At 40.7% G+C, this 20,575-nt stretch overlaps 2 protein-coding genes across 3 annotated transcripts in view; one reads left to right on the forward strand and one right to left on the reverse strand.

The window, feature by feature from the left end:
- The window catches only part of LOC108149342 (bone morphogenetic protein receptor type-1B), a 58,069-nt gene extending 39,502 nt beyond the window's left edge, over window positions 1-18,567 (forward strand). For both annotated transcript variants that reach the window (XM_017276830.2, XM_017276831.2), the window contains 2 exons: window positions 16,027-16,214; window positions 16,291-18,567. In XM_017276830.2, coding sequence (XP_017132319.1) covers window positions 16,027-16,214; window positions 16,291-17,598 — 1,496 coding nt within the window. In that variant the 3' untranslated portion in view covers window positions 17,599-18,567. The remainder of the gene's footprint in view (window positions 1-16,026; window positions 16,215-16,290) is intronic.
- Window positions 18,568-18,644: 77 nt separating this feature from the next.
- Window positions 18,645-19,465, reverse strand: LOC108149346 (troponin C). Its single transcript, XM_017276836.2, has 3 exons — window positions 19,331-19,465; window positions 18,841-19,258; window positions 18,645-18,770 (listed from the first exon to the last, which is right to left on the reverse strand). The coding sequence occupies exons 1-3, from the start codon at window positions 19,331-19,333 to the stop codon at window positions 18,742-18,744; spliced, it is 450 nt and encodes a 149-aa protein (XP_017132325.1). The 5' UTR covers window positions 19,334-19,465; the 3' UTR covers window positions 18,645-18,741.
- Window positions 19,466-20,575: the final 1,110 nt, after the last annotated feature.

The raw sequence follows: 20,575 nt of genomic DNA on the forward strand, positions 1-20,575 counted from the left end.
ATTCTCTGGCAGATTTTCCCCGAAGCTTTCACTGCGGCTCAGACTTGTCGCTTATCGGCCAGTGGATCGGTTCGGCGGACATGGCCATCTAGTAGTGCCATTATCATCGCCATGATCATGGTCTCATAAGTATGCAGTGCTCATATTACAAATCTCTTGGCATATCCTGTTGGTTACCCTCCGTTCTCCGTTCCCCTACCCGATTTCAATTGAAATTCGTTTTCTAATTGCGTTTTGTTGTTCTCGGCTCTGGTTCTATGTCAAGTGTGCTCTGGGATCGGATCGGATTGGATTGGTTCGGTTCGGATCTCCTGACCAGCCCAAGGAGATTCCATCAGCTTAAAATATGCGACGTTTCTCCCCGTTTCTCTCCATGGAGTTGTGCATGTTTTTCTTAATTTTTTATGACCCTGAGCAGGTAGAACCGAGCCAAAAGATTGAAAAACGAACAAATAATACGAAGAGGAACAGAGAACCACAATCTGGGCACCCCTTGCTGTAGGAGTGGATAAAATACAAAAACCAAAATCCAAAAAAAAAAGGGAGAGAAAAAAGATCAGCTGTCAATTTTATGGGTTCCCCTTTCTCCTCAAAACTCCTTTCTGGGGTGTTGTATGCACATATTTTATGCCTTTTTGTGTGCCCAACTTTGTTGTCATTTCATTTCATTTCATTTGCTTAGATTACTTTGATATGCATCTGAGCATTTGATTTGGGCTTAGACAGCCAAATGAATTGTACGACCGCGCGTGGTAGATACACACTGATATAATCCCTTTTCATCCTCTTAGAGCAGCACATTGGTTGATCTTTCAACAACTCTGATAATATTTGAACATAGTGAATGGCCAGGAAATCTAATGTAGATTTGTTAGACACTATGCTCAGCCGTAAAATTCAAAGCGGTCAGTTAATCAACATTTAAATGCAATTTTTATTTAATGTAGAGTTGCCAGAAATTATACTCAGCAGTAAAAATGCAGTTCGTTAATCAACATTTAAATGCAGTTTTAAATTTAGTTAGGAATTAAAATAAATGAACTGCACAAACTATGTGATATTTTTTTACGTTAACGCAATTAAATAAATACTTATTTTGGCCAATTTTTAGAAGTTCCCAAACTTGGTCAGCAAATAAATGTAAATGCAATCAAGCATTTATGACTTTTGATAAATAAAAAATAAATAAATGTTTTTAGTTTATTCTAAGACAGCCAATAGCAATGTCATAAAGTTTATAGTGCCATTATATAAAGTGGTTAAAACTATAAGCCACAGTTGTTGCGCCGCACACTATATGAAATCAAGAATTTCCGCTGTTAAAAACATTTTAAAATGTGTTTGAATTTAAAATTGTAGTTGGTTTGTTTTTATTTTCGCTGGGACTTATAAACGCCTGCCAATCGTCTGGGCATCCGTCCAGGTGCATATCTCTCAGCTTATTTATTTGATTTGCTTTGTTGTGCAGTTGTGCGTTCTCAGTTCGGGTCTCTTACTTAATAATAAATTCGCCACGGGTGGCTTCCGTCCCCTTCGACGTCCTCTTGGTCAGTCGGTTGCGCCCATGACAAATCGCAACAAATGCCAAACAGCAGACAAAACAGATAAAAACCCTCGAAAGCGCAACAAATACGAAAAACACCTTTTGATGTGGGCATTGTGTAGTTCGAAAGGCAATGGCAAAGGAAAAGACAAAGGCGCATAGTATACACCCACGCCCAAAAACTGAGTTTTCCTCGAAAAACCTTTCACAGAAAGTCGGCATTTGATTGAAAAATAGAATAAGCTTCGATGGACAGTTGATGGCCCAGTTTCACTTCCATCAAGCCAAGTGCAGACCTGTCATGATTCTACCTATATATTGGAATCGAAGCACTCGACGCCTCGAAATGTTTCGTGGAATCGGCTGGGGCAACAAATTGTGCTTTCTAACTGATACTGCGACCGACGAATGCTGATAAGACCATGGAAGTGTGGGTCTGGGGGGTAGTAAATACTAATTCCCAGGTATTTGACCGACCGTTCGGCAGGCCGCTGCTGTGTTTAGGGGCCAGGTTTGGTTGTTCCGAGCGCTAATCTTATCAATTTTGTCGTCTGCCGCCGCCTGTTCGCTCGCGTAAACAAACAAAAATAGTTATATGTTAATAATAATAGGCGCAAAGCAAAGCACAAAAACAAATTAAATGATATAGACAGACGTCAAGTACATAAGCGCACGTTTCTTTTTACGACGAGCGTGTGGTTGCATTTTGAGTGCGTTTTCCTAGCGTTTTTAGCCGCCTCAGCGCATAACTATAAAAATGATTTTTAAACCAAAGTAAACCAAACATTAACTGTACCCGTGTTGAACACACATTTTGTATTTATTTGCTGCGGCCTGCACTTTTTTTCGCACACATTTCCTCAGCGAAATTGTATTTTTAATTTGACTTAAATGCCAACCTGTCGATTTTCCCCGGCCAAAAAGCACACGCAAATGCGGGTCATTGATTTCTTGATTTCTTGGGCCTTCAGCACAAAAACCATCGACTAGACGGTTGTCTCGTCTTCAGACGGAACAAGGCGACACATTAATATACTTCCAATGGCCATATCTCAGCTACGTGGATTCGTATTAAATCAGCGATTCTGGCATTGACAAGGCACTGGAAAAGCAACTCATGATCTTTAGTATGAATAAAATAATTACAATTACAATGAAATGTTGCTCATTAAGATGCGATTATCAGATGAAAAATTAACAAATTGTTCGCGGAATCGCAGCAAATGGCAGGGAATTCATATAAAACCTGATTTACTTGGTCAATCAAAACGTTAGAGCACATGATATGTGTTGGGCCTGTACTTCCTTTATGGAGGGAATTACTTTAGCAGTGTGAAGCGTGAAATTTCAGATTCGTTCTGAGAAAATTGCATAACGGAATAAAATCTCGTATCTCGAAGAAAACTAGAGAAATCTTACAAGCTAGAAAAACATATAATTACGAGTATATTGCACTTGAATATTTTAGATTGAATAACGGCAGTGTCATAATAATATTGTTCAGCTGGTTTCCACTGAAATGATTTTGGGTTTTTTTTATTATTCAAGAGAAAGAAGAAAGATTAAAAATTTTATGATGTGTTTTTTTCGGTCTTTAAAAACGCTATAGACTTAGTCCCAGGGGTCGCTGCATATTTTGATAAGTCACATGAATATAAATAAAATGGAAATAAGATTTTCACTTCAAAAAGTTTTATATATTTAATAGGCATGAGCCTTAAATATGTTCATGCATTAAAGCCTAAGTCAATATATACATATTTAATTCACTAATGTACTGAAGTCATTTTAAGTAAAACCAAAAGGCTGGTTAGAAGACTTACAACCATATTTTTTCACAGTAAATTCCCCTGAGCTGTCACTTGGCGATTAACTACAGATTATTCCATTTATTCTTAATCAAATATCACCATTCAATTGAGATATGTTTGTTTAGCCACGTCTCTTGCCCTTTGCTGTTCTGCTGCGGTTCGAGTGCAGCGTCCGCATATCCTGTTTTGCCAGGCAGTGTGGATCAGCATCAACTTCAGCTTTAGCATCCACATCAGCCGATGCGATCTGTCGCCAGCGTGTGTAGCACACATGTGTTCCTCGCACAGGGCGCGTGAAAATGACGATCGAGGCGAGGTCTCCGGTCTCCGGTCTCCGATCCTCCATCCATCCATCCATTCATCCAACCATCCATCCGAGTTATACACTCCTTTGCTGCATTCTGCACTGGGATGATGCGGATATGCTGAATGCTGAGTAGGCGGCAGCTGCTGCTGTTTGTCAAAACATTGGCATGGAATTCGCTGTGGGGCCAGGCCAGGCAAGTGAAATGATATGTATCTGCCAGATACATATGCATCTCTGTGTGCATATGTAAATGCAGTTTCCTGCCGGCCCAAAAAAAAAAAAACAAAAAATAATAAGAATCTCCATTAGCAAGCAACTACAGCTACGGCCTCATCCAAAAAATTCCGCTTAATTTCGTTGACGATTAATCAAAATCAAATAAATGCAAGTAACTTGGCTGCCCCACGTCAGTTCTCCTCCGTCAGTGTTCCATACTTTCCAGCTCCTTTGCTAACTGCTGCTGGCCTTTGGCTGATGATGGATTTCGTGATAAATGAAGTGAAATTTGAGTGGATTTCATGCCGTTCTTGGTTTCGTTTTTTTACTCCATACAAATGCGTTAAATGCTCGAAACGATTATCTCGGGCCTGCTAGGGGTCCCAGCTTTATGATGATTTACATGTGTGCACAGAGCCACAGTGGCGTTCAGAATTATCAGCTTAGTTCGGTTTTGTTAAAATTAAAGATAACTTTTTGGCATAAGAAAGTTTTTTTTTTTTAAATTATTAATAAGCCATAATAGTTTTCATATAAAATTAGAGTTCTTATTTTGAAAATTATTTCTTAAAAATAGATAATTGAATGCGAAAGAATGTTTTTAACATTAAATCGTGTAAATTTAAATGTGATATTATTGTTCTAGTTTTATGCACTTATTAATCAAAGACTTCGAAAATAAATTTTGTTATTTAAAAAACAGATTTTTTATTTTGTTGGTTTTAATATGTCAACCTCTGCTGTACACATTACATTCAGCTATAAACGTCGCCGTTATTTTTATGAGTTTGCTGTAGCTGTTTGGCTTATGCAGGATTAACATCATATCTGCTCTTATCCAGCCACACTCACAATTCTTTCTTTGTAACTTTATGGCTGCCTCGCAAGGTCATTGTTCTACATTCTTTTTTAAGAACACCTTCCTAATCCTGAAAGAATTAACAACTCCCTGTTAGGTTTTTTCTACCATTAAGTGCTGCTAATTGCTGGAGGTATGTTTCCATAGCCTCGCTCTGCTGCCCGAAATTTCATAACTTTTATTGGACCCCATCGTTCAGCAGGCAGCTTTTGTTGTTGGTAGGTAAATGTGTCGCACAGACAGACAGCACGGCGGCATGTTTATTAGACTGCAAACACAACGGCAACAACTTTTGTTAGTCGCACAATGAGAATAGCGATCGCGAATCGCAAATCGAGAGCCAATGACAACGCACATTGGCACGTATTGCTCATTTGGCCATATGTGCATATCATATAAAATAAATATGAGATATATACGTGTTTTTCTATCTACAAAATTTGCATATTTTCGGTGTCTGTCAGTCTGCTGGCTGAGATTTATATATGCTTTCCTGTCTATTAAAAGCCTGCACACGTCATGCTGTCGCCGGGGCAGCCTTAAAAGGCAGCCTTAGAGCGAGTGGCCGATGGCCAGCGTTTGATTCATCATCAGGTGACCAAAAAAAGCGTAACAATAATGGCCAGCAGTCAAACAGTCTGGCCAAAAGGCGAGGAGCAACATGTTGCTGCTGCAGTAGCAAAATTGCCCAAGCAGTAGCAGCAACATGTTGCTGGCTTATCGGTTTGGAGTAGCTGGTCTTTTTTGTATGCGGACTGGGCTGTGGCCATAAATCGAATTGACATTTTGACGCGACTTGCATTCGTTGTTTGGCTGGCCCACCCACATACGCTTCGCTTGGATCTTGTATGCAAAGTCCCTGCTCGGGCGCCATTCAATGATTCATTCCTGGACATCCATCGTGGTTTCCTTTCCTCTTTGGCTGTTATAAATCTTGTTTTGAAGGAGAACTTTGATGACCCACCACCCACTTATGCTTAAATCCTATACCTTGAGTCCCTGGTCGGGCGCCAAGTATGTGACTCCTTGACTCTTTGGCAATTATAAATCGCTTCTCGGAAGGAGTCGCGCGCACAGTGTTGCCAACAAATCGCAGACGACAAATGCGCAGACAGCTTGACTTTATTTTCGTGCCGCCACCAAGCTATAGCCATATATACTATATATACAATGTCTGTGTACAAGTTTATTTCTAGCCAAATAGCATTTGGTATTTCGTCTGGCAGGCGCATAAATTTCGAATTAGAAACAAAAAGAGCGAAACAGCCAAGACGACGACGACTAATTAGCCGCTCTGTTGTTTTTATTTTAATTTTGACCCAGCCATTGGCAACGAGGCAGAGTCGACAAAGACTGCTCCTCCAATTCGCTACTGTGGAGCAAATCATATGATCGGATCTCGGCTTGAGTGACTTTTGGCTAACGCCTCCTCCTGATTAGCATTCGAATCCAATTCCAATTTCGATCTTTCGGCGATCTGCGAATGATGATTGGCAATCATCGCCTCAATATCAATATCAATATCAATGTCGTTGCTCCCCCGATTCTGTTTGCTCATTTCGATTTCGATTTCTTGATAAAATCGCAATAAAAATTGTATCAGCTGCTGATGCTGCTGCCGCTGCTGCCGTTGAATTATGCAAATTGAGTCTTATATATTTTTTTTTCGCTCGCTTGGTAATGCAATGTCCGTCATAAAAGTCGCTGGCCGATAAGATTTTTATGTGGACAGATGATGGTTTTTATTTGTGATTTTAATTTGCCCCTACATTGATTGCTTTCAATTGCTAATTTGTTTTTCCACTTCTTTTCGTTTCAGGTAAGTTCAAAGTCCACAGTAAAGTTAAAAGTCTGGATAAAAGCAGCTCAAAGGTTATGTAAGATAACTTGTCGGGTAAAGAATGATAGTAAATTTATCAAAAAATTAATTTTTTGGATTATAAAATCTTTTAGAATTCTTAAGCATGTTTAAATAAAATTTAGATAAAATTTATGTCACATTTGCAATACCTATCCCATATTTTAATTAATAGTTATCAGTACAGGCTACGACAAAGATAAATGTGGGTTTTTTTATTTCTTCATGGCTTCTATTATTTTTATAAAAATTGCATTGAATAAATTACTCACCTGTAATAGTTTTGTTCAAAACACTGGCGATTTTCGCGCGTTTTTAAACGCCTTCGCCTGGGTGGTCCCACCAGTTGCCATTTAGCCACCGAACTTTGCCAGCTGCATCCATTTTTCATATTTGTATGTGCACATGTACTTTTTTGCAAATGTTTTTTTATACATTTTTTTTTTAATAATTTGCGCCTGCAATTAAAAATCATTAAGCCAAATCAGCGCGGTCTGCCCGTCGGGCTCTCTAATTAAAGCTGATTGTGTTGATTCGGCTGCCGTATGCAGAGGGAAAAAGCAGCGAAAAAATATAGAAAAATTATGCACAATCGCAGATGTATGAATGCTGCTGCTGCAATTGTTTTTAATTGCCACAGAGTGAAAGAGAGGGCAGATTGGGGAGAGTGCATAAGCCAAATTGTGTCGGGCATAAATCTGACCATTAGCTTCGACCATCTGCTTGGGATTTCTGATTGGGATTTGTGTTTCTGTTTTTATTTAACTTTTCTGTTAGCGTTTCATTCACAATTTCCACGCGACTCCAAGAGACAAATATCAAATAGAAACACACCAAAAAATAAATAAAAATAGGCAACACACGGGCATTAATTATAGCCGTTTATAAGGAAAAATCGTTTTAAAAGTTGTCATGCCCAAGCGTGGAGTGTGCAAATAGCAGCACCAACAACCAACAACCACAGAGGCTTGGCAACAGCCGCCAAAAACCCGTTTACCTTCGCCATCATTCTTTTTTATTAGGAAAACAAACGATTTTGTTTTGACTTCAACTTTGGGTTAAAGTCGTTACGCTCCCTCGCCACCATTCTCTCCCTTTCTAGCCGATGATTAATTTATTTTTGGCTGTGTATCCCATTTTTAGGGTTTGTTCAGAACTTAAGATACAATTCCCACAAGGATTTTGGGATCATACATTTTTGACCATCTTGCTCACACCTTGGCATAAATTCCTATTTCTACAGAAACTGATTTGAATGATAGTAATTTGATTTCTTGGAATAACCGAAAGCTTAAAGCTTGAATCACATTCCGCATGACGAATCCGCAAAAAAACAAGTTAAAGCTAAGTTTGTAAACTTTAGTTAAAACTGGCACAGAGCTAACAATTCTCAAGACTTTAGAATCAATGAAAACAATTTAATTTCAAACTTTTTGTTAAATAATTGCTTTATAACTGAGCCTTAAAATTAAATGCTGTCTAATAATTTTCTATTTTAATTTCCATCTTCACTTTTCGTTCGCTCGTGACTTTTAATTGGTATTTAAATACTGCTTCCTAACAATGAAATCTTAATTAAGCTCCTAAACTTTCTTCGTATACTCGTTATATTCAAGATTATTGCCAATGATTGTATGTTAATATCTATACAAAACTGCTATGTGGGCAATCTATAAGTCATTGTTCATTGGAGGGCGTATGCAAAACAAAATGGGAAGAAAACAATTAATTGCTATTGATTTACGGGGCGTATGCTTGATTTATTTAGCAATCGTTTGACCAAAAAGCAGGCGGGCAATCATTTTCTTTCCATTTTATTTATTTATTTTTCTTTGTGTACTCGAATATTTTATTTATTGCCCACATGCGCGCGCCACACAATAGAAGACCCGAAGCCAATAGATAATGATGACTTCATTGCCAATGTTGCAACATCATCAGCAATAATCACAGTAGCCATAGCCATTGAAGGAAGCCAAAGCCCGCAGGCGAGAATTTCAAGTCCATGTGGGCTACTACTGTTGGTTATTGATTTCACGGTGGGGTAAATGGCTGGCAATAATGCTGATGTTGCGGAGATTAAAATAATTACTAATGCTGGTTAGGGCAATCAGATAAATTCAAGACATTAGCTGAGCTAGTTTTGTAAGTGTACCTCTCAACCCCTTTGGCTTTTGTTTTCTTAACTGTTTTCGCTGCCGTCGTCGTTATCTTCTCTCGAAACTAATTTATGCAGCGCTCTATGCTTTGCATTTCAAGCAGTTTCCTCCGCTCGATCACATGTCCACCAAACAGGTATATATACAGTATATATATGATATATACCAAGAGTGTATATACCCGGATGCCTCTCTAATGCCAATTCAATTTGAGGCTAATGTAGATGGAGATACGATTTATGCAGATTATGCAAAGGGCGGTCCAAGCCGATCAATTCCGAGTGTAGGTGTCTTCTGAAGTCGTTGCTTTGGAGTTGGTGGGACTTCCCCCCTGCTCCACAGAAGCATCCACAGCATCCGGCTGCCCACGCATTAAAAAAAAAAATAAGAGAAAAACTCAAAACTAGACAGACATTTTGTTTAGCATTTTGTTGTGCCAACTGTCCCATTTGCTCCAAACGACTCGACTCACGCTCCTCCCTTTTGGGAGCTGCTGCCTCCAGAGCCCACGCTATTTTTTTTTTTTTTATTACAAGTATTATCGCCTAGAAGTCGCGTCGCCTGGGCGTTTGTGATTTAATTAAAAATATGCGACACTTAATTAAAACGCATGCGACGAGAAAAAGAGAGACACTTGCAAATATTTAGAGAGACTGCAGCGCGTTTTATTAAGAATTTTGACAGCCTTTTGATTAAGAGCCCAGCCGCCTCAGGCACTTGGCGGGGCACTTCGCTCCAACGCCCACAATCTTCGCCGCTTGGCAATCTTAGCCTGGGAAATAACTGGTTGGTCCGCTGATTTATCGGAAGGCACAGAAACCAAAGCAGCCAGCCATTCATGCCGCTTACAGCTGGCTAACAGCAAAAACATGTTTGTATTGGCTGTGACACGTTTTGAAAGTCAATTAAACGCTTGTAAAATGCATTTATGCAAAGCGAACGCAAACGCGAACGCATTGCGCCTAACAATGGCGACTCAATCGCCACATGTAGTATGTTAGGCTACAGTGACGCAACAGTGCGTTAACAGTGGGCGGATGCTAGCGACAGTTCACTGTACACGTACCTGTACCTGTACCTAAGCAGAACCAGTTCCCAGAGTGTCGATTACACAGAAATTTGTTATCCAGCTGAATTTATCTACTGGGGAATGTCGTCTAATCTAATGCCAATTCGAAAAGGAAAGTTTCTCCCCCCTTGCGCCATTCAACTGTTAAATGCGCAAATGCCTTGATAAAATTTGGCAACCTCACAAACAATTGCGGCAACTAAATTTAAATTGCCCCCAAAAGAATTATAGCCAAGTAAACCGAAGCAAAGCAGACCGATCCGCAGCCCGAGGCAAACAAACAAACATCAGAGTCAGAATCAGATGGTGATGGCGATGGTGATGGTTGGATAAAAAGAGCCAAACGACGTCAGCAAGTCACAAGTAGTCTGTAGTCTATAGTCTCTGGCGACCGGGTGAATAAATCTGCCAGTATAAATAAATCCGCTTTTGGCAGGAGACCGGGGATCAGATACGAAAATCAAATGCCAACCAGCAACCAATTCATTAGGACCGACCGAAAATTGAAATTATGGAAAATGCCGCCCACTTTTGTCGAAATTTATATTAAATACCGGGGAATACAACATGCCGCGGCCTACGTTGAACAATAAAACCTAACATTATTATATAAATTGTATAGCACAGAAAACAAGGCATGAAAATGAAAACAAACGCCCACAGTCCGCAGGCCTCCAAAAATTAAAAAAACGATCGGTGGAAATCGTGCAGAAAAGCACAAATACCACAAGTGGAAAATGTTATTAAAAGGGTGACTTGGAAATGCCCTTTTAAATATATATTGTTATAGTATAGAATAATTTTTGGTTAATCTAATCTATAGGTACAACAAAAAAATTTACCAAGTAATGGATTAAGAACGATCTTTCATTATTTCATTAATTAACTTTTAGCATTAGTATAAAACTAAATATGAATTTGTTTTTATCTAAATCCTAGATTTTATATATTTAAACATCAAGTGAGTTTTACACCCCTAAATACTTTTTCTTGATTATATAAAAATATAATAGATTTTCTTGGCATTTATAGTTTAATATATTTTTCTTTATAGAAAACCTATTGAAAACATTTAACAATTTTTAGAAAGAGTATTTAGTATTATGTTCTCCAAATAAAAAAAGAGTATTTAGCTTTTCTTAAATTCTGCAAATGAGGTTCGTGTCCTGGCTAAATATCTCTTCAGACGTCACACATATTTGTGTTGTTGCTATTGCAGATACTACTGCTGCCTTTGTTTAGATTGGAATTAGGGAGCTGATGATGCATGAGCCATTCCATTGATGAGCTCACTCCAACACCGCCATCAGGTGTGTGTTTTGCACTGTGTGTACTACGAGTAGTATATGGAATTGTGTATCTTTTCCCGATCACATGACTGCGTGAAGAAGCGTAAGCACTTTCTGTTTTTCTTCGCACAGTGAAATATCTTTAGATTAATCTGCATGGAAAACTATCAGCTACAAAGACCTTCTTATCATTCTTATTAAATTATTTTAAATTCTTTTTAAATATAACAAAGCTCCGATAAAAAAAAAACTAATTTATTTATTAATTGGCTATACAACAGATCTGTATAACTAGTTCAATGCTTTAATCTAAAATATAGCATATTTATCTTGCCAATTGCGCTAAGTAAGAAACCAGTTTTATCACTAATTAAATGTGATTACCAGATTAGCTCTATCTAGAACAACTAAACCAATTCGATAACGGACTTGAATTACTATAACTGACCTGGTTTGATAAGTTAGCTCTTGACTTTTCCAACTGCTTTAAGATTACAAACTCAATCAGAAACTTCGGCACTTTTAATAGTAATTGCATTCGATTGTGTTTCCTTTTCTGGCTAAAATGCCCAATTTGGAAAGCGAATCCCCAAAGATATTAACATTGACCCGTAATTACCTTATATGGATAGCGATTTTAATTAGATTCTCGACTTTGAACAGCTGCTTTCGGGCAGTAAACAGTGGGCAGCAAAAGTAATGGCAAAGGCAAAGAGAACAATCTCTTCACAGATCTGTCAATCGAGATGGCTTTATAGTTTTGCAACGCACTGTCGGCCGTATGTGGGGAATATTTTATGGCATGATTCAGCTAACGATTTCCGCTGCCAACGCTCTCTCACATGGGTGCAGTTTTTCCCCGGTGCTCCCACTGCTCCTCCAGCTCCCCACCACCCAATCCGTTTATCATCATCTCGGTTCCATAGTACCATAGTACCAGAGTCCCATAGTCACCATGATGATCTGATCTCCGTGAGCTGTGGGCTGTGGGCGTGGGCCGCCTGCCGCCTCCTTGTCGAGATCGTGCCGCAAACATCGCATTAACTGGCTGGTCGGGGCTAAAAATATATCTTTGCTGCATATTTGATGGGCTTGCACCTTCCCTTCCTCATCGGTTTGAAAATAAATGTTTGCCAAAAACAAATAAATTTTTTAAATGAGATAATTAAATAAGATAAATTTAGAATTTAACTTATACATTTTTTAAAAGATTTATCGAATAGACTAGTTTTGATATTTCCAAATATCAAAGTTAATGAAAGAACAAAAATATGTTTATTATTACTTTACAATACAACACCAATTTAAAGCGTTTCTCGTTTATCTTTTATAAGGGATCATAAAGAAGAGGCTACAATTGTCTATAATATAAGACTTCGTATATTCAATTTTTATTATTATGGCCTAGACAATTTTTAATCAGCCTTTTCAGTTACACTAAAAAGTGGTTTATTTTACCACTTAAAAATTAAAATCTTCAGGGCAATGTTTTTTATTTATTTAAGACACCAATTTAAAAAGTTTTTCGTTTATCTTTTATTGGTGATCATAAATAAGAAGCTCAAGAATTTTCCATAATAAAAAGATTTATATATTTTAATTCTTTAATTTCAATTTTCTCTTTACTTTAAACAAGTTCAGAATAACTTCTTTATGCTTTTTTTTTTTTTTATCTGGCCTTAAATTTCTTATCTTATAAAATAAAACAAGAAATATTCGAAAAGGCATGTTTGGAATAATGTCAATTATGATTGGAATCAGTTCTTATTTTTTTTTGTTTTGGCCAATCGTTTATGATTGGAAATATTATTTAACGATGCTGCATCTTTGTGCGTTCGAATGCGGGCCTTATAGGGCCAGTGTTCCTGTGACTTCCCCTTCGTGTTTGAAGAGTTTTCACATAAAAATGGTTGTTTATTGCAACCAGCTAACAAACACATACGCAGACGAGATTGCTTTGTTCTGGGCCTGCCAGCCAGAATCAGTTTTTTACTTTTTTTTATACACTTTTCGGGTTTTGCTGAGTGGCAAGCGCGTGCACTTGGCGCCAACTTGGAGCCGCCACATTGCCTTGCCCCTCGAGCGGCACAAAAGCAAAACAGCTAACCGAAAGAGGCAACAGTTTGATTTCGAAGCGCGACTGGTCCCCTCTTACCACTTTCCCTTCCCTTCCCTTCCTTTCCTTTCCTTTCCTCTCCGCCGGCGGATGCCACTTGTTTGTCCGCGGTTCGTTTCATAATTTGGCTGCCTTCTGCATTTTTTTTTTTTTGGTCTGGTCTGGTAAGAAATTCATAATTTGTCTGCACCGCAACAGGCTACCGTGCTACGTGGTCTTCGTTCCTTTATTCTCTCGGATTTTTTCTTACAAGAGAATATACTTTAAAGAAGCCACAGGTATTTGCAAATAAAACTTGGCAACATAGGTTTTATTGAAAACGAAACAATTTATAGTAAATAGATTTTTCCTGCACTAAAATATTTTAAAGAAGCAACCTGCCTGCTTATATATCTTAACAACATAGGTTTCATTGAAAACCAAACCATTGGTATTATATCGATTTTTCCTGCAAAAGAGGTTTCATTTCCTGCAAGAGATGTAGAAATATATTTAAAAGAAGCAACAGGTATTTGTAAAAACAACTTGGCAGCATAGCATAGGTATCATTGAAAACCCAAAACAATTGCTAGTATATAACTGCACGTTTTGCATGCCAAAACGGCCAAGAGATACAATTGGCGCGATAAAAACCGCGAGGGAAACGCGTGGCGACAGCAGCAGCACAGCAGCTGTCGCTGGCTATTAAATTGTAATTAAATTATTATCTCGCCGCGGCAAAGGGGCGTGGCTGAAAATGCAGGCAACATCCGCCAATTTGTGGGTTTGTTTTCGCTTTTATTTTTTTGTTTTTCTTAGATATATTTGTATTAACTGCAACAGCAACTGCAAAGCTGTGAATGGCATGCAGTTTGCTATTGGGCATGTGTCACTTGTTTTGAGTTTTTGTTTTTCAGCAGCAGCAGCAGCCTTGACAACACGCGACCTGCTCCCCAAAATAAAAGAAATACGCTAGGAATTCGCATCGTTAATCAAGCGAATTGTATCTTTTGGAGCATTTTCAAGCATTTTAAAGTATTTTAGAGAATTACCATTAATAGCTCTTAACTGCGATCTCGTTTCGTGTGAATGTTATGGCTTTGATGGATGGCCGGTGTCTCTTGTAACGAGCTCTTTTGCAGCGTAAATAAACGAATGGCATGGAATCCGAGAGTTTTGTTTTTCCACAATTGCTCTGAGCTGTGAGCTTGTGAGCTGTGAGCTTGTGAGCCAATAAACAATAATGAGAATCGGAAAACAATCGCACCAAAAGCTAGTCAGCAAATATATATATTATATATACTCGTACAGAGTAGATCTTTGTGCCAGGAGAACCTGGCAAAACCAAACAGATCCATGACACACATCCGTTTGTGTGTGGCTTTATGGCTTATAAATGGTCGATAAAAATGTCTAAAAATATGCTAAATACGCCGCAGAGTAAACAAATCACCTTTTTCCAGCCACGAACCATAAAAATACCATAATATGGCCGCCTTCATTGGGGCGGTTTTTAAAGACGTTTTTATGAATGAACTGCAACTGCAACTGCAACGGCAATTTAAAGCGTTGGAGTACGAGTATTGAGCAGGTCGGGGCATTGGGCACTCTAAGCGATCCAGCGATTCAGCGATCCATGGGAAAGCCACCCACTCAACCGTAACTCACTCATCTAACGGCTGTCTTTCTTTCGCTTTTCCCCCCCACACACACACAAAATAAAGGGGGAAAAACGCACTTAATGCTGTCGCAGGCGGCCAAATGGCCGTAAAACTAGCGCCCAATGGTCCCTGCTTTTTCACGCCCACACTCCTCCATAACGGTCGAGAGCTGAGCTTGTTGCATGCATGTGGTTGTATGTAGTTTGATCAAGTGGCAAGCAGCTATCGAGCTGAAAAAAACAGCACTCAGCAGCCACTGGCCACTTACAACGAGCTTGTAATTAGTTGCAGATTTGCCAGCGACCTGAATCAATTGCCCGAGTTACCGTTACCAACAGCTACTTGCTACTTGCTACTTGCAACCACGACCCACTCTTCATGCTTAAACGCACATTTTCATGCCACAATGCCCACAGCACGAGGCGAGTTTGGTTTATAATCGCAAAGTCAGGATAACATAATCATATGATTGATTTAGATGGAGTAACTTCCATTCAAGTTGGAAAACTGTAGTTCAGGGTATTATTATGAAACTAAATGAATTTTATTTGAGGAAGTACCTAAATTTTAAGTTTCAGATTATTACTACAGGATTATATTTATAATGGAAAATTGGTTGCATGAACAACCCGCACTTTTATGCAACAGATCCTCAAGAAAATCAAATGATTATGTTTACATAGACTTTTTAACATTTAAATTTACAAAAATACATGTAATCAAAGTCCAAATGCGTACGCATACAAATTTATGATGATTTTCTAAAACCCAAACTTAAGCCAGTAGTCTAGTGCAACATTGTTTTCAGTTAGGAACTTGTTTAATCCCCAAGATATTGATTGGTTTTTAAGGCAAGGATTAGACCAGTCCACTCATCAGTTTTAAGTGCATTTTAGACCATAGACCATAGACCATAGATTTAGCCAGTTGCTAGTTGGTTGCAAGCGGATATCATAAACAGGGTTTATTTTCAAGTATACTGTAAAAGATACTTAAATTGCGAAGAAGCCAAGAGCACTTGGGATTAAAACTTAATGGTCAATCATATTTTTAGGCAGCAGTAATGAGTTGTTTAAAGTTTAAATAAGAGAACTGTAAACAGTAAATGCTAAACCCTGGAAGATACTTGTATTTTAATGACTATTCTTTCACTTTGCAGCCCGTTCGCTGACCTGCTACTGCGATGGCAGCTGTCCGGACAATGCCAGCAATGGAACCTGCGAGACCAGACCCGGTGGCAGCTGCTTCAGTGCCGTGCAGCAGCTGTACGACGAGACGACCGGGATGTACGAGGAGGAGCGCACATACGGATGCATGCCACCGGAAGACAACGGTGGCTTCCTCATGGTGAGTTTCCTACTTAAAAACTAATCAAAAAAAAAAAAAACTGTTTTAATAATAAATATAAATCTAAATGTTACAGTGCAAAGTGGCCGCTGTACCTCACCTGCATGGCAAGAACATCGTGTGCTGCGACAAGGAGGACTTCTGCAACCGCGACCTGCATCCCGTGTACACACCCAAGCTGACCACCCCGGCACCGGATCTGCCCGTGAGCAGCGAATCGGTGCACACGTTGGCCCTCTTCGCCTCGATCGTTGTGTGCATGTCCGTGCTGATGCTGATCCTGGCCAGCCTGTGCTTCACCTACAAGCGGCGTGAGAAGCTGCGCAAGCAACCGCGTCTGATCAGCTCCATGTGCAACTCGCAGCTGTCGCCATTGTCGCAGCTGGTGGAGCAGAGCAGTGGCTCCGGATCGGGACTGCCGCTGCTGGTGCAGCGCACCATTGCCAAGCAGATCCAGATGGTGCGACTGGTGGGCAAGGGTCGCTACGGCGAGGTCTGGCTGGCCAAATGGCGCGACGAGCGGGTGGCCGTCAAGACCTTCTTCACCACCGAGGAGGCTTCGTGGTTCCGCGAGACGGAGATCTATCAAACGGTCCTCATGCGTCACGACAACATACTCGGTTTCATTGCCGCCGACATCAAGGGTAATGGCAGCTGGACACAGATGCTACTCATCACGGACTACCACGAGATGGGCAGCCTGCACGACTATCTGTCCATGTCGGTGATCAATCCACAGAAGCTGCAGCTGCTGGCCTACTCACTGGCCTCCGGACTGGCCCATCTGCACGACGAGATCTTCGGCACTCCCGGCAAACCGGCCATTGCCCATCGCGACATCAAGAGCAAGAACATACTGGTCAAGCGGAATGGCCAGTGCGCCATCGCCGACTTCGGGTTGGCTGTCAAGTACAACTCGGAGCTGGATGTCATACACATTGCCCAGAATCCGCGTGTCGGCACACGTCGCTACATGGCCCCCGAGGTGCTGGGTCAACAGCTCGATCCCAAGCAGTTCGAGGAGTTCAAGCGGGCGGACATGTACTCTGTGGGTCTGGTTCTCTGGGAGATGGCCCGTCGCTGCTACACACCCATCTCGGGCACCAAGACAACGACCTGCGAGGACTATGCCCTGCCCTATCACGATGTGGTGCCCTCGGATCCCACGTTCGAGGACATGCACGCTGTGGTGTGCGTGAAGGGCTTCCGGCCACCGATCCCGTCGCGCTGGCAGGAGGACGATGTACTGGCCACCGTCTCCAAGATCATGCTGGAGTGCTGGCATCCGAATCCCACCGTTCGGCTGACTGCCCTGCGCGTGAAGAAGACGCTCGGACGATTGGAAACGGACTGCCTGATCGATGTGCCCATCAAGATTGTCTAGAGCCTAGGTTAAACCTACAATACATAGGTTGCATTTAGTTTTGCTGTTTCGTTCTGTATTGCGTTCAAGCATCTGCCTAGTTGTAAGTTGTAATCGTAAGTTGCCTGTACTTGAGCGGAGCAAAGCAGAGGATGTCCTTCAGAGAGGTGCCTATTTTGCGATTACTCCGCGATTACGCCGCACTGATTGTAAGCTAGAGGTTATACTATAAGAGTGCTAAGTTGACAGGAGCTAGTTGCTAAGGGCCCTTGCTAAATCTTTGGTTACAAAAATGCTTTAACTATTTGAGAAATATATAGGGAGTATGTATTTTTGATTGATGTACATATAAGTATGAGAACAAAAATCGAGCAGAATCGAAATTTACATGTAACATACTTTAACTTTAACTTTTTGTGTGCCAGCTTTTCTATGCTTTAATGTTACGATCTAAGCCCCCATGTTTTTCGGACCCCCCTTAATACACATAACTATGTGTTTGTATCTAGTGTTTAAGCGAACAACTTTGCAAACTTTGTGCAAGTGAATGCTGCCTTTTGTAAAATCCAAGGAATTAGTTGCCTTAAGACAAAGTGTAAAGACAGGAGCCTGACTCCCCTACTCCTCGCCCCTTTCAGTAGCACATTTATTTATGTATTGTAGTACATGTATCCAGAGATATACATAGATGATAATACTATATTCTCGAGAAGTGCACTTGCGTCGGCTCTTTTGTTTTGTGTAAATAGCAAAGATGTTTATAGGCCGCTAACCATACAGATATATAGTATATATATTATATATTATCGTTATAAGCGATGCTGTAAATACTATATATGTATCCTTATCTTTATCTTTATATTTATCTGTAACCGTTTAACTTATCTCTTATCGTTCTTATCGAGTAACCATTGTTTAAGCTAGAATTAGACAGTAGACTAGCCAGTAAGAGAAACTACATAAAGAAGTAAACTATGCTAACTAGATGGATATGTGTATCTTTCAGTTTTTTCTGTTTTTTCTGTTTCATTATTACTGCGCGCAGACCACAAGAACTACAGTTTGTATTAAAGCGTTTAGTTAATTTATTTAAAAATAATAAAAAATTATTATTAAACCCAAAAGCTTGTTTTTCTGTTGGTTTTTTCTTTTTCAGCCATCTCGCTACTCGCCAGCCATCATCTCCATGAATTCTGTGGGTGAATTAGTTAACATTTAGTCAATATCTATTGATATTGCGCAAAAATAACCAAGATAACTAACCATCAAAGTCCACGGTGCCAGAGCCATCGGTATCGATCTCAGCAATGATGCCATCGAGATCGCTGGAGGAGAGCTTGTCGTCGAGGGCGGCGAGAATTTCCTTGAGCGTGGAGGTGGTGATGTAACCATTGCCCTCGCGATCGTACAGACGGAAGGCCTCCTTCAGCTCCTTCTGGATGGCCTCGGCATCCTCCTCCTCCAGGAAATGGGCGGCGATGTTGCAGAAGCCATCGAAGTTCACCTTGCCGGTGTCCTCCGGATCGTTGTCGTCAATCAAAGCCTGCAGTTCGCTCTCCTCGAACATCTGGCCCATGCTATTGAGGATCGTCTTCAGGCGCAGCGTCTCAATGAAGCCCGTCTTTTGTGTGTCAAACATTTGGAATGCCTTGCGCATGATGTCCATTTTCTCATCGTCCTCCTGCAGTTACCCAATTACCCAGAAATTAGCTACCATATCACAGAACACAGATCACTAACGATTGCACAATACCATTTTGTGTATGTGTTGGCCAAGCGACAATCGGCGAGCGAGCGAGCGGGCGGTCGAGAAGAGTAGTATTCCAATCTCCAAATGCGTTCCAACTGCGTTGGCCTGCGGGCGCGCACTAAACCGATCGCCTGGCCAAGATCATTATTTATAAACAACTAATTTTTGCTTAGTGGAAGCGTCACTCATACGCAGCGTTGTCGGCAGCGGAGCAGCCGAGGAGCCGAGGAGCAGCAGTATCGCATCCATGGGTTATTGTTGGTTTGGCTCTGCCAAGCCTTTTCGGCAAAGCACTTTATTAACAGCCATTGGAATGTGAAATGCGAATATCGCTGAAGGCGGAGGCGGATGCGGAGACTGATTTTGGCCAGACGCTGATCTAAATCAGATCAAAGTGTTACAGGTGCACTGCCTGTATGATGGGTTGGTGTTTTGTCGATGGGTTGGCGATGGGGTGGCGATGGGGTGATGCCTTAAGGTCGGCCAGCGGCAAAACCGAGACGTCATCTCCATCATCTTTGGCATCGTTGGCAGCCGGAAAAACGAGCGCACAGCGCATGCCATAATTATGCAAAGAGCAGAGCAGAGCACAAATACATATACTATAGGTACTACACACCCTCGCCCCAATCCATAATTCTATCTGTATCTGTTGCTGTTGCTGTAGCTGTTTAGCTGCAAATGTATGTATGTGTCGGTCATTCAGTCAGTCACTAAAAATCGACTATAAACGTCTTCACAATCAGTCACAAAATCAGCGCGATTTTCTCACGGTAATTGTATTTTTAGTACTTTATAGCAATTTTTGTCCAAACGATCATGAGTAGTAGTGGGCCAGGCCATGCCAGATGCCATAGTCGATTCCACAGGCACTTTGCGGCTACTGCTGGCTGGCTATCCCATTGGCTATGCCCAACTATTGCTGCGGTTAACCCCACACCCAGCCGATCCTCCCCTGTTTTTTGCCGCCCACAAAATGTTGATTTGGTTTTATATTTTTTTTTTGGCTTTCAAAAGCAAACAAACAGGCATTCAGGCTGGCAAATGGACATCAAGCAAGATGGACAGGTCAGTGTGAGAAGGGATTTTGGGCGATATAGCCTTCCGCTGTGGTGGCGGTGTTTTTTTGGCAAACACAGCCAGTCAGGCAGTCAGCACCAGTATCTGGTGCTTTGATGGTCATCTGAGTTTTATTATATATGACAAAACGTGAAACACTTTTGGAATGTCAACGGGTGGGAGGGGGTT

The sequence above is a fragment of the Drosophila elegans genome, unplaced genomic scaffold (assembly GCF_018152505.1).
Source record: "Drosophila elegans isolate 14027-0461.03 unplaced genomic scaffold, ASM1815250v1 contig_814, whole genome shotgun sequence".
NCBI lineage: Eukaryota > Metazoa > Arthropoda > Insecta > Diptera > Drosophilidae > Drosophila > Drosophila elegans.